This window comes from Caretta caretta, chromosome 24 (assembly GCF_965140235.1).
Source record: "Caretta caretta isolate rCarCar2 chromosome 24, rCarCar1.hap1, whole genome shotgun sequence".
Lineage (NCBI taxonomy): Eukaryota > Metazoa > Chordata > Testudines > Cheloniidae > Caretta > Caretta caretta.
The window spans coordinates 10,497,209-10,510,417 of NC_134229.1; the positions used below are offsets into that span (position 1 = coordinate 10,497,209).

The 13,209-nt window shown below is 54.4% G+C and overlaps 1 protein-coding gene across 2 annotated transcripts in view; it reads left to right on the forward strand.

Annotated features, from left to right (window-relative positions):
- Nucleotides 1-236: 236 nt before the first annotated feature.
- Nucleotides 237-13,209, forward strand: part of LOC125625826 (sodium/potassium-transporting ATPase subunit alpha-2) — a 35,855-nt gene continuing 22,882 nt past the window's right edge. Inside the window, exons 1-3 of one of the 2 annotated variants that reach the window (XM_048828348.2) lie at nt 237-390; nt 10,599-10,703; nt 12,592-12,651. In XM_048828348.2, coding sequence (XP_048684305.1) covers nt 379-390; nt 10,599-10,703; nt 12,592-12,651 — 177 coding nt within the window. In that variant the 5' untranslated portion in view covers nt 237-378. Of the gene's footprint in view, nt 391-7,775; nt 7,800-10,598; nt 10,704-12,591; nt 12,652-13,209 lie in introns of those variants that run through there. The other variant, XM_048828349.2, reaches the window with a different exon arrangement.

Here is a 13,209-nt window from a genome sequence, read left to right on the forward strand (position 1 = left end):
CCCCTGAGTGTGGAGGCTGGAGCACTTCATTTATCACAGGCAGCTGGAGCCCAGGGGGACTTGATGCAGCCCTTTGACTTCCCAAACAGAGCTCTGCCTTACAGCCAACAGACAGAGGCAGGGGGCGGGGGGCGGGCTGTGTATATCATGACATTGCTCGGCACATTGCTGGGGGGGGGTGAGAGAAAGGGGTGGGAGGAGGGTGGAGTTTCTCTTGACCCAAGATCCTGTTTCAACAAGTGGCCCTGTCCAGAGAAGGAGAGGGGTGAAGGAGGGAGCTATTTAAAGAAAGCTGGGAAGTCTCCTCTATTGACTGCTTTTTCCTTTCCTCCTCCTGCGTTCCTTCCATCCATCCCCCGGCGCCCCGGGCTGACAAAGATGGGGAAAGGGGTGAGTAGGACACTTTGAGTGCATTTTAAGGGGCTCGTGCTGGGAATGTCTTGAATGGGACTGAAGACGACAGTGCTGCTGTGGTAGAAAAAGAAGCGGGTAAACGAACCTAAACTAAACGCCACATTCCCCGAAGGAGAAGTGGGTAAACTCCGTCTACCCGAGTTTGCCCTCAGCTACGCGACGGGGGAACGAGGGACTGGAGAGCTTCCAAGTTTGAGACAGGAGTGAAGCAGCACCAAAGGAGGGGGAACGTGGGGATGTACCTTTCTGGGGCTTGTTTGTGCAGCTTGGAGGGCAGGCAAGGCCAGTGCTTAATATGTGCCAGGGCTGAGTGCTGACACCTCTAGGCTTGGCAGTTCAGAGCCCCGGCACCTCTGGGCTTTCTGCATCAATTATGAATGTAAAAAAATTGCTTGAGCCCTGGCACCTCTTTCATTACAACTTAAGCACTGGGCAGGGCCCCCTGCTGCACCGGGCCTGGTCTCTCATTCCATAATTGCCATTTCCAATCCACCCCCTCCCCTTCACTGCAGGGAAACATTTTTGCAACCAAGCGAACAATCCGACGGAGGGTACCACTTACCAAACAATGTGACCGCTGGGTAAACAGCCCCCTCGCCAGGGCTGGGTCAGAGTCCAGGTGGGGGTGAAGGAGTTGGCCAGGGCATTGGCCCCGGGGATTATTTGGAGACGTAGGTTGCATTCCAAAAGCAAAATCAGCTCAGCTGTCCTCTGCATGCCACCGCTGGGATCAGAGAGCTGGCTTAGCCAGGAAGTTTGTTTGAATCAAGTGGGGTTCCCCGCTGGTGTTTTCAGCTCTTCGGGAACTTTTTGCAGCTGGTATTAAAAAATACCCCAACTGGTGCAAGCTGGCTCCGCTCCACTGCCCCTTAAACCTCCTTGGTTTCCCGAAAGCTGTTGAGACATGAATGACATTTTGGAAGGAGCAATCCAGCCCAGCCGTCAAACCCCCCTTGCATTATCACAGGTGGGCTTTGCCGCATTGTGGGGTAGTTTGAGGAGAGAGGGGCATGTGCCCCAAATCCCTTGAAACGCAGAACAAAATTCCTCCAACCTGCAACGGCAAACTCCTCGCTCTGCTTTGCTAATTAGTTCCCCAGAAGCTCAACTGCAGAGTGGGTTGATTTATTTATGTATGTAGAACAGCCAGATCTGTAGGAAATGCCAAAGCCTGGGAACTTTTGTGGAGCATGAATTCATTAACTAGATTTATACACTGCTCCTAACACACAACTCACGGGAACCTGAAAGAAAACATGGGGAAAGTGTGATACAGCAAACAGTGTTTAGAAGAAGGATTGATGAAGTGACAGTTTAGGAAGGCAGTGCGTAGACTAGGGAACTGGTAGTCAGGACTCCTGGGTTCTGGTCCCAGTTCTGGGAGATGAATGGGGTCTAGTGATCAGAGCAGGGATCTGGTTGTCAGGACTCCTGGCTCCAGCTCTAGGAGAGAGTGGAGTCTAGTGGGTATAGCAGCCCTGTCAGGACTCCTGGGTTCTGTTCCCAATCCTGTCACTGACTTATGGCGTGACCTTGGGCAAGCTACTTCACTTCAGTGTCACCAATTGGCTAATGCGTTTGTTCTCCCTCTGGTGAGTGGATCCAGAATTGATCAGTTGTGTATCCTAGACCCTATAGTGCTTGTGGAGATTCGCCTCTGGCTCAGATGGCAGGGGGGCTAGGCCTTGGAAGGTGTGGGTTCCATCCCTGCTGTGCTTCTGAAGCCCCATAGCTGGGAAGTTCCCAGATGATCACAGGTTTGTTATAATTTTCATCCACCTTTGAAGTTCCCAAGTGGGAGGCACCATGGAGGGGCAAAGAGGATTTCGCAGGGTTATTTTAATAATATTTTTCAGCCAAGCAATTATCTTATACAGAAGGGAGAATGAAAACCACAGTGCCTGAAAAATAACTCTTCTCTTTAAACAGCTTCAATGGGGGAAACAATTTCCTGTGCCCACAGGAAGCACTCAGAATGGGGGGACAGCAAGGAGACATGCATAGGAAACATACAGGGCTAAGAGTGGTCATAACCCTACAATAAGTGCTGCTTAGGGGATAGAACCTGGTCTGCATGTGGGTGCATAGAACTGCCCACACAGAGCTCAGCACAGGATTAGAGCCTTCAATAGCATTTAGCCTTCTTTTATTATCCGGAGCCCTTTGAAGAGGCTTGCCATGTGACTAGCTCTAGCTACAATACTTAGGGATGGCTGAAAATTTTCCGGTGAAATTTATTTTCAGCTGAAAATCGGGTTTTTGACTCAATATAATTTTTTGTGCAAAGGGTCGGCTTGCCAGACATTTTCTGGCCGTTTCCTGTTGAAAAAACCTGAAAACCGAAATATTTTGGCCAAGAAAGCACTTGTTCCCCTTTTCTGAGCTCATTTTTCGTTATTTGAATTTCTGGTACAAAAAGATGATTTTCCCATGGAAAATGTAGATGAAAAGGAATTTTTGGTCTGTTTTCCTCAAAATTTTCCATGGCAAAACCACCCATTTTTTGAAAAGTTACATAAATACCGAATAACAACATCTTGCATTGATACAGCATCTTGCAAGAAGAGATTTCACAGCTGTTGCTCTGGTGACGCTTTTGGGGTCAGAGGAAACATAAATGAAGCAGGATGCAGTTTTTCACTGTTATTTCTCTGTGAGAACTGCCCCAATTGTCACATTTCTGTGTTCCGTGGCACCCCTGAAAACTTCACATCCGCAGCAGGACCAGAACTCTGATCCACCTGCTCCAAAACAACCCCTGAGCAAAAGGAGAATCCCCATTACCTAGGAGCAGTATGAAGCCTATGACACACAGCTAATTAGTTGGGATCCCAGCCAGTTGAAGGCAGTCATGCACAGATGCACTAGCCAGTTCATTGCACTGTTGAAAATGACAGCGGGCCAGATGCCACAGCAAAAGAAATATTACATGAGCGTACTGCAGTGTCTTCGGGGAGACTCCTGACTGGGGCTGTCGAGGGACCAAAAGAAATGTGACACCCCCCCCATACAGAGACTCCACACCAGGGTCATGCTGAGCCCAGTGCCCGCTGGGACAGGATTTGGGGAATTTAGACAGTTCTTGCTGGGCAGATGTGGCCCCTAAAGCTCAGGGTCTGGTGCCTCACTCACAACTCTCTGTGCAGCCACTCGGGCATGGCACTTGCCTGCCAAGAGATGCCAGGTAGAAAGAGATGCAGGAGGGAGGATGGTGTAGATGAGCCACAGGGTCACGTCTTGACCCCCAACCCTGGGAATCATTGGCTTAGGGGAGATCTATGGAAAGGCACAGTGGACAGGGCTCAGGTGGGGATTCGGATCCAAACTCCATCGTAGGTCAGGCTCTGGCTGCCAGAGTCTCAGGGGTGAGTGAAAGGACCCTATTGAAGGCACGGGACTCTTCTCGAGCCCCCTCCCCTTGAGACTCTTGGCATTCTGGGCAGACTTTAATTAAACCCCACAGCACCCCGTGTGGTCCCCTCCAGCTGGGGAAACCAAGCCACAGAGTCGAGCAGCGATTTGCTTAAGTTCTCACTACAAGTCAGTCACAGAAGTGGGAACAGAACCCAGGAGTCCTGTGACACTCTTTGCAACCACCAGGCCCTGCTCCCGTCCCAGAGCTGGGAACAGAACCCAGGAGTCCTGGTACAGTCCAGCTCTGTACCTTGGGCATGGTGCAGGTGTATGTAAGCTCCCCAAGTCGGGGCTTTTTCTCATCTGGCCCCCAGCAACTCCCTGTATAGGTCTCTGCCCCACCCAGTCACCTGGAAGAGGCAAGGCACAGCTGGGGCAGTGTGTGGGGGTCTAGGACCTGTAATATTCTTCCAGGCCATTGGCCCCATGTAAATCCCAGCTTGGAGCTCTGGGCCCCCCTCTAGTGTTCGGGATCAGAACTGCAGCCCCATGAGCATGGCTGGCTGAAGGAGCGAAACTCCTGTAATGGCCCCAATCCTGTGGCTAGTGCGCCCAGTGAGAGACTGGGGGTGGGGGACATGAGGAGCTCAGGATAGGGCCCAAAGCATCTAACTCACCTGTGCTACTGACTACAGGCAGAGGCTCGTTCTGCCAGGTCTCCTCCTGCTGCTCGACAGTCCCTCTATAGGGCATCGTTTGGCACTTGGAGGTTGTGAGGGAGGGGGCAGAGAGCTGGGACAAGGAGGGTGGGGTGATATTCCCAGAGATATACCAGATGTACCATGTCATGGTAATCCAGCCTCTACGACTGAAAGATAGGGGCTCCCACCTGTACTAGCCCAGCTTTGGGGGGCTTTTCTGCCCCCAATCCAGAGCCCCCAAAGCAGGACAAGGTCCATGCTGGCTGCTTAGGGGGTGGTGCTGGTGATGGCAGGGGTGGCTGGCTGTAAGTAATGTTCGCCTAACCATGGTCATTAAAGATCCAAGGCGGCTTATGGCAAGAGGCAGCGTGTTAACCTTGGAGGCCTTGCCCACACACAGATGGGCATGGGGTTCTGTTCCGCTTGGCTGCTGCATCCACCCCAGAGGGGGCTGCGTTTCGGCAGCTGGGGCAGCAGATCCTGGAAGGTGCTTTGGGATCTTTGCTGGGAGCAAGGGGTGGTCAAACAGAAGAGATTGCTCCTTAGCTATCTCCTCTCCGCATGGTGAAGGATCCTGAAGAGCCATGGAAACCACAGGCAGGACTCATGAACCCTGGGAAGTGCCTGGGAAGTGCCAGGACTATTCAGCCCTTTATATGGAGCAGAAAGGAGGCTCTATTCTCCCTTCCCCATTCATGGCCTGAGAGACGCTTTCTTCCTTGCTCTCTTTCTTCCTACAGGGGGATTTTTGGCTCAGACTCTCCTCCCGTCTCTGGAGACAGACATGACTTCCCTTCCAGACCAGCACCCTCTGGCATTGCCCTGGGGTGGGTGCGGGGAGCCAGCTCCTTGCTGCCCTGGTCATAAACCCCAGGAAATCATTCCCTAATTGGATCTGCCTCACCAAGTCAAATAGGATCCAGTCAAACACGGCCCCTGTCTGGGCTGCAAAACTGATCGAGTCGCCCTGGGGACCGGCTGTGTCCCAAGACTGTGAGATTCTGCCTGGACTGGCAGCACCAAACAGTGCCATAACTGGGCTACCGGGACCACCCACATAGGCGGAGCCAAAAAGGGCAGGAGATATGTTTGTAAAATGCAAAGGGAGCCAAGGGTGGGGTGACCGACTCTCATGCTGCAGGTTGGGGAGCTGCAGGGGTCAGGAAGGATCTCTCATTGCCTACGTGGCCAGGTGCAGGGGAAGGAGGGATGTTGGGCAGGAAAGTTGTATCTTGACAGCTGCTGGCGCCGGGCTACTGCATGTATGAACCAGTGGCCTGTTCAGATGTGGAGGAAAGTGGGCTACTAGACAGAGGGGCCAGGCGGCCTGATCCAGAGCAGGGGGCTGCTGGGTTAGATGGGCCAGGGGGTGTGATCTGGAGTGGCAAATCTGAGACTCCTTTAAGAGGGTGCACTCCAGCCTCCTACCCCGTCTTCTTAAGGAGCCTGCTGACCCAGACCCAGGCTCACGGCCTAGCTTTGGGGCTGGGGCGCTGGGCTCGGGCTGCCTTTGAAATGGTTGGCTCTCACTGCGCTGCAGCAGATCCCCCTGGGCCTGCACCTGTCCCCCTCACTCTCACTCTGTTACAGGCAGTTCCCAGGAGTGGAGCCGGAGGAGAGGGAGCCCGGCATGCTGGAGCTGGAGCCAGCGGCCCCATCCCCGGGGAAAAGTCTTCCGCTTCTGTTGATACAGGGGAAAGGGAGAGGCCCAGAGCCTGGGGCAGAAACCAGCGGGGCCTGTGAAGAGGGCACCCCCAAATCATAGCTGGGGCTGTGCAGAATGCACCCCATAGTCGTGGCTGGGGGCAGGGAGACATGCTCTGGAAATGCACCATAATGCTACATGGGGAGTTGCAGTTGGCAGGCTGGCCTTGTCCAGGACTCTCCCCAAATTGTGGCTGCTTTAAGGGTACCTAACAGTTTCAATGCCTCCCTCCCTTCCCCCCATCCTACTCTCACCCCCCCACCCCCCGCCGTAACTTGACCCTTTGCTCACAGCAGTTGTTCTTGGCACTGGGGGGACTTTTCCATGACAGCACAGAGCCGAGATCCTCTTTATTTTCTGCCTTTGAATAAACGCTGCTTTTCCGGCTGCCTGGCCCCGCTCACACAAGCTGCGTGCTCGAGTCCCCGTCTTCGACCCCCACATCGCCCATGGGGGCCCATGCCCCGCTAGGCTCCCTGATGCCCCACTGGTGCGGGGAGGGCCAGGGGAATCATCTCAGGTCATGCCAGTCTCCCCTCAAGCAACCCCAGCCCCTCCTTCCGGGGACCCGCAGTAATGAATCCCAGAACCCCCTAAGGAGCAGCCACCAGTCCAAAGCGGCAGGAACCAGGGGAATTCAGTGTCCCTGCTTTGGCAGAGCGTCCCTGGGGAGGGTGAAGTCACTGGCATAGCATTCAGGGCACAGCGCTGTCTATGCCAGGGCAGCATTGGCAGGACAGCTAGAGGTCCCAGCTCCCCCTCCCCCCCAGCCCCCATGTGTTGTCTGTGGCTTGAGTTCGGTTCCCAAACACCAGCTGCCTCCCCGAGCTCTCTGGGCTGCTGGGCTCATAAACTGGGGCAGGAAGCTCCCGAGAGCGGGAATCCTGATGTGATTCCCACCACTCCCTGTGACCGCTGCGCGTGGGAATGCTGGGATAGGAATAGCCTCTCTCCTGGCATTCTGGCCCTGGGGCTCCTGCACGGAGCAGAAGCAGTCTGCCATCGTCAGAGCACCACCAGCAGACTGGGGTCAGGGGCACTGGGAATGCCATCATACACAGGGCCATGATCTTTTGCCTGTCCCTCGGAGGATCTTAAAGCACTTCACACTCATGTGCGAGCTGAGCCAGACACCCCTGGGAGGGGCGTCAGGATCATTCCCACGTTGCAGAGGGGGAAACTGAGGCACAGAGCATGAAAGTGACTTGCAGGTCAGTGGCAGAGCTCAGAGGAGAACCCAGGAGTCTGGCCCATGTTAGCCACAAGCCCTGCATTTGGGAGGGAGTTGCCCAAAGTTCCTCATCTCAGCTCCAGTTTGAGCGCTGGGCGGCGAGCCAGTGTGACCCTGGCCTGCTGGAGAGCAGCCCCCGCCTCCAGAGCAGATCTGACTCCCAACACCTTCCTCGGGCATGAGGCTCAGGTGTGCAGAAGAAGCCAACAGCCGTAAATTCTGTCAGAGTCTCCATCAGTGTGAACTTCCCAGCACCCCTCCCTCCCAGACCCCCATCAGCCAGAGCACCTGGGACAGGCAGGCTGGCTGCTGAGCCTGGGGCTTCATCACCCGACCACTAGAGCCCCCAGATGTCTGCTCAGCTCCCCCTTCTGATGCCCTTCTGATGACCGTGGTGAGTAATGAGCCTGTTAGCGCATTTTTCAGGCATAGATCTCAAAGCGCTTTATAGTGGAAGGTCAGGATCATTTGTCCCATGTGGGGAAACTGAGACACGGAGCAGGACCAACCAAAAATGGGGTCCCCTTGAGCAAGGTGCTGTACAAGCTCAGAATAGTGGCTAAATAGCGGCAGAGCCAGGAGCAGAACCCAGGTGTCACAAATCCCACTAGGCCACACTGCTTAACCAACATAACCGCTCATTTCCTCTCGCCCTTTTTGTAGCTTCTCTCCAAACTCCCTTCTGCCAGTCTCCGGCCAGCCCCTCTTGATTGGTGTCCTGGGCCCCACATCAGACTGTACCACCAGCTGGCATCCCTGCCCCCGGGCTCTTCAGTACTATCGGTTGGGGAACCCAGCAGGCTCTTTCGAAAGCATGTTTGGAGCAACTGCTTCCCTCTGGCAGGGGAGACGCCCCGGCTCCCCCGCTGGGCTTCTTGCCAACAGCCGGAGTGCAGGCGGGTGTTGTCGCTGGCCATTCTTGGGACAACGGTCCAAGGGGCTGTAGGGCGATGCCTAGCCCCATCCCAAACTGGAGACCGCAGCAAAGATCCAGCATCTCCCCCGCCCCAGCTGAGCACCACAGACCCCACTGTGGGTCAGCAGTGGGGGGAGGAGTTCGTGGTATAATCCATTCCTGCACCCCACCCCCACTCCACCCCATCTGGTTGTTCCATGGGGAAGGCCAGTGGCCCATGGCATTGGGCGCAAGGCAGAAATGCTGCAATCCCAGAGCTGGCATCAGGCCAATGCTGATCCTCAGTGTCCCTTTAAGGGTGTATTTTGTGGGCTGTATTTTTCCCCTCTGGGGGCACTGGCTCCAGTCTGGTCCTGGGGCAGGACTGGCTGGCTTGTGGAGAGCAAAGGTGATGAGGAGCCATTTACCCCTAGGGCATTGGTTATAATGCAGCCCTCCAGCTCTAATTCAGGGGACTGTAAGGGGCTGGGCAACAGGACAGAAGCCTTTTCCCACTGGGCTCCTGGCCCTAGCCTGGCCTTGGACTGGGAGGGCAGCTGGGCCTGGGGAAAGGAGCCTTGTACCTCTAGATTGTTAGTGGCTCTTTGAACCCACCTCCCCCCTTGTGTCCTGGGTCCACAGCTGGAGGTAGCTTGAGCTGCTAGCCCCATGGTAGCTAAACCTCTGGGCCTGGAAGCAGGCAGGCGCCTGGGATCCAGGCGCTCACAGAGCTTCCCCACATGGGCCTTTGGGGAGGGATGCTCGGGGCTCTTTGCTGTGGGGTTTGCTGAGTGCTGGGGCTGACACAGAGATACCTGTGTCCAGCAGCATTCTAGACACCCGAATCAATCAGCTGCGTCATGGCCTTAACTGTGAAATGAGTTGGCAGGTCTCAGCCCAGTGTGTTGGGGCGGTACCGCCTCCTCCCCAATCCTGATCGGCAGAGAGGCCGTGGAGTTAGCAGGCCATGGAGACTAGGTCCCTTCTCCATGGGTGAAGCACTGTGATGGGATGGTTGGGGGTTGGGGGGAGTCGGCACTGCCTGGGCTGCTCCTGCTCTGGGGTAACACGGAGCCTCCTCTCCAGGCCTGTCAAACCGGTGTCCTTCACCAGCACTCAATGCTTATGATCAGTCATTGTCTGTATTATGGTAGTGCCTCAGAATGTCACCCTTGCACCGAGACCCCCACGGTGCTAGGTGCTGTATGTTATTAGGTGTATTACGGTAGTGCCTCAGTGTTCCACCCATGCACCAGGACCCCATGGTGCCAGGTGCTGTATGTTATTTATTAGGTGTATTATGGTAGCGTGTCAGAGCCGCAGCCACAGACCAGGACCCCATGGTGCTAGGCGCTGCACTTTATTTATTAGGTGTATTACGGTAGCACCTCAGCGCCCCACCCATGCACCGGGACCCCATGGCACTAGGCACTGTACGAACACAGAACAAAGAGACAGAACAAAGAGCCACAAACAGCTTCCAATCTAAGTGTAAGATGAGAGGCAATTGGTGCAGAGAGACCCACAGACAGTGCAGCCCAACATCCATTCTCCTGTTCCTGGCAGGACTCCCCCTTTTCTGATCTCTTGCAGCCAGATTTGGGATGGAGAGGGGAACACGACCCCGCCCTCGTCCACTCATGGGTCTCGTCTCCCCCAGGCCTGACCTGCCACAGCAAGAGTGTGGGAGAGATACCAGGAATCTCTCAACCCTGCTGCAGGAGAAGCCGCTCCCTGGAGACCTGCCTAGGTTTTGTCTGAGGCCCAGAGCATCCGGGGACAGGACACTTGGGCTGTCCTGAGCTGCCAGGTGGCCAGAGCTAGGTTCTCTTCTACGTTGGTTGCTCTGAAGTCCTGGCTGAGGACCTGGGGGGGCAGGGAGGAGGCTCTGTCTGCACTGAGCTCATTCCCACTTGCCACCCAGCGCCTTCTGCCAGGGGGACACTCTGACCCAGTTCTGGATCTGAGCATCGCCAAAGATCAGACTTTGGCTCCACCAGCAGTGGGGATGGGCCCAGTGGGCATCCAAACTTCTCCAAAGGTCAGGGGTGAGGGGCCCCCTCTCCTGGGCTCCCAACATACAGACTGGCACCCCCTCGCCCACCAGCGGGTGACCACAGCCCAGACAGTCCTGGGCTCCCATGCCTGCCCGTGACCTTCGTGCCGCGTGGCTGCCGTGGGTTGGGATGCCCCTCCTCCCTGCGTCTCTCTCCTCCCCGTGGGTCTGTGTGGCATCTGGGGTCCCCTGCCCACTGAGGTAACGCAACCCCTCTTTCTTCCCCACCCCTCCCCTGGCAGGTTGGGAGGGAGTATTCGCCGGCGGCAACCACCTCCGAGAATGGTGGTGGCAAGAAGAAGCAGAAGGAGAAGGAGTTGGATGAGCTGAAGAAGGAGGTGAACCTGGTAAGGATCCGCTCCATCCCATGAGCACTGCTTGGGGGCTGAGCTGTGTTCCCCACCAAGGCAGGTCACTCCCCCACGCTTATGTGGCTGTGAGGCTGCTTCTCCCCCATCCTTGCTAGATCTCGCTGATCACCCCTCTGATCAGCACCTAGCATCAGACACCAAGGCAGTAGGAGACAGAAACAGTGGGTGGAAGGATGGATGGATGGATAGTGCAGATGGCTGGCTGCTGGATAGATGGATGGTGCAGGTAGATGGATGGATGGATGGATGGATGGATGGATGGTGCACGTGGGTGAGTGGATGGATGGGTGGATAGATTCTACAAATAAATAAGAAGCAAGAGGAAGACCAAGGACAGGGTAGGCCTGATACTAAATGAGGGTGGAAAAACAATAACAGAAAATGTGGAAATGGCAGAAGTGTTTAATGACTTTTTTGTTTCAGTTTTCACTGAGGTTAATGAAAAGGCTAGTAGTGATTGGACTTTTAACATAGTGAATGCCAGTGAAAATGAGGTAGCATCAGAGGCTAAAATAGGAAAAGAACAAGTTAAAAATTATTTAGACAAGTTAGATGTCTTCAAGTCACCAGGGCCTGATGAAATCCATCCTAGAATACTCAAAGAGCTGACTGAGGAGATATCGGAGCCATTAACGATTAGCTTTGAAAAGTCATGGAAGACGGGAGAGATTCTAGAGGACTGGGAAAGGGCAAATCTAGTGTCCATCTATAAAAGGGGGAATAAGGACAACCCGGGGAATCACAGACCAGTCAGTTTAACTTCAGTACCTGGAAAGATAATGGAACAAATAATTAAGCAATCAATTTGCAAACACCTAGAAAATAATAAGGTAAGATAAGATAATAAGGTAAATAAGACAATTTGCAAAATGGGAAATGACTGCCTAGGAAGGAGTAATGCAGAAAGGGATCTGGGGGTCATAGTAGATCACAAGCTAAATATGAGTCAACAGTGCAACACAGGTGCAAAAAAAGCAAACATCATTCTGGGCTGTATAGGAGTGTTGTAAACCAAACCCGAGAAGTAATTCTTCCACTCTGCTCCATGCTGATTGGGCCTCAACTGGAATATTGTGTCCATTTCTGGGTGCTACATTTCAGGAAAGATGTGGACAAAGTCCAGAGAAGAGCAAAAAAAATGATTAAAGGTCTAGAAAACATGACCTAGGAGGGAAGATTGAAAAAATTGGGTTTGTTGAGTCTGGAAAAGAGAAGACTGAGAGGGGACATGAGAAGAGTTTTCAAGTATGTAAAAGGTTGTTACAAGGAGGAGGGAGAAAAATTGTTTTTCTTAAGCTCTGAGGACAGAACAAGAAGTAATGAGCTTAAATTGCAACAAGGAAGGTTGAGGTTGGACATTAGGAAAAACTTCCTAACTGTCAGAGTGGTTAAGCACAGGAATAAACTGCCCAGGCAGGTTGTGGAATCTCCATCATTGGAGATTTTTAAGAGCAGGTTAGACAAACACCTGTCAGGGATGGTCTAGATAATACTTAGTCCTGCCAGGAGGGCAGGGCACTGGACTGGGTGACCTCTCGAGGTCCCTTCCAGTCCTATGATTCTATTCTATGATTCTACGGATGGTGCAGATGGCTGGCTGGATAGATGGACGGATGGTGCAGGAGGGTGGGTGGATGAAGGGTGGGTACCATAGATGGACAGTGTCTCTTACACTCCAAATCTGCTTTCCCTGTATACTGTGGGTGGCTGGGGTCTCTCTGCCCCGGTGGCTCCGGGAGCCAGCCTCACCCCAGGAAGTCATGGACAGCAGGCCAGGTGAGCCCTTTGGATCTGGTTCTGTTCCCAGGACATTCAGCTCTCTTGCTAGTCTCACTGTGACCTTCCCCCACCTCTCCCCTGGCAGGATGATCACAAGCTGTCTCTGGATGAACTGGGCAGGAAATACCAGGTGGATCTGTCCAGGGTAAGTCAGGACATGTCAGTGTCTGTGGGTTGGTGCCCCTCCCTCACATTGCCCTCTCCCCCACCACTCTCCCTCCCCATCACCCTCCACTCCCCTCTTGCCTCCTCCCCTCTCATCCCACCTCCCCTCTCCCTCCACCTCTCGCTCTCCCTCCTCCCCATCACTCCTTGCTCCCTGCCTTCCAGTTTCCAGGCTGCGCTGCCATCCTGCCCTACACCACTGCCTGATGACAATCGCTGCAGCATCAGCCATCGCAGGTACCCTCCTGCTTCCCCCTCTCCCCCCCACCCCGCCATCTGACCTCAACCCCCTGGCAGATCTTGGAGAATTTGCCCTCACCCCTCCCTTAGGGTGGGGTCAGCCTGGTCTGGGCCCTGATTCCCAGGCTCCTGGGGTGCAGGTTCCGGGCAGTGTCCGGGCCACTCCATTCACCTGGTGCTCAGATCTACAGGGAAGGGTCCCCCCAGAAGCCCCACTGGGGGAGGGATTCCCCACCCAGAAGCCCCAGCAGACCCCTGGGGAAGATGAAGCCCCTTTCCCTGCAGTGTGAGTGGTTTG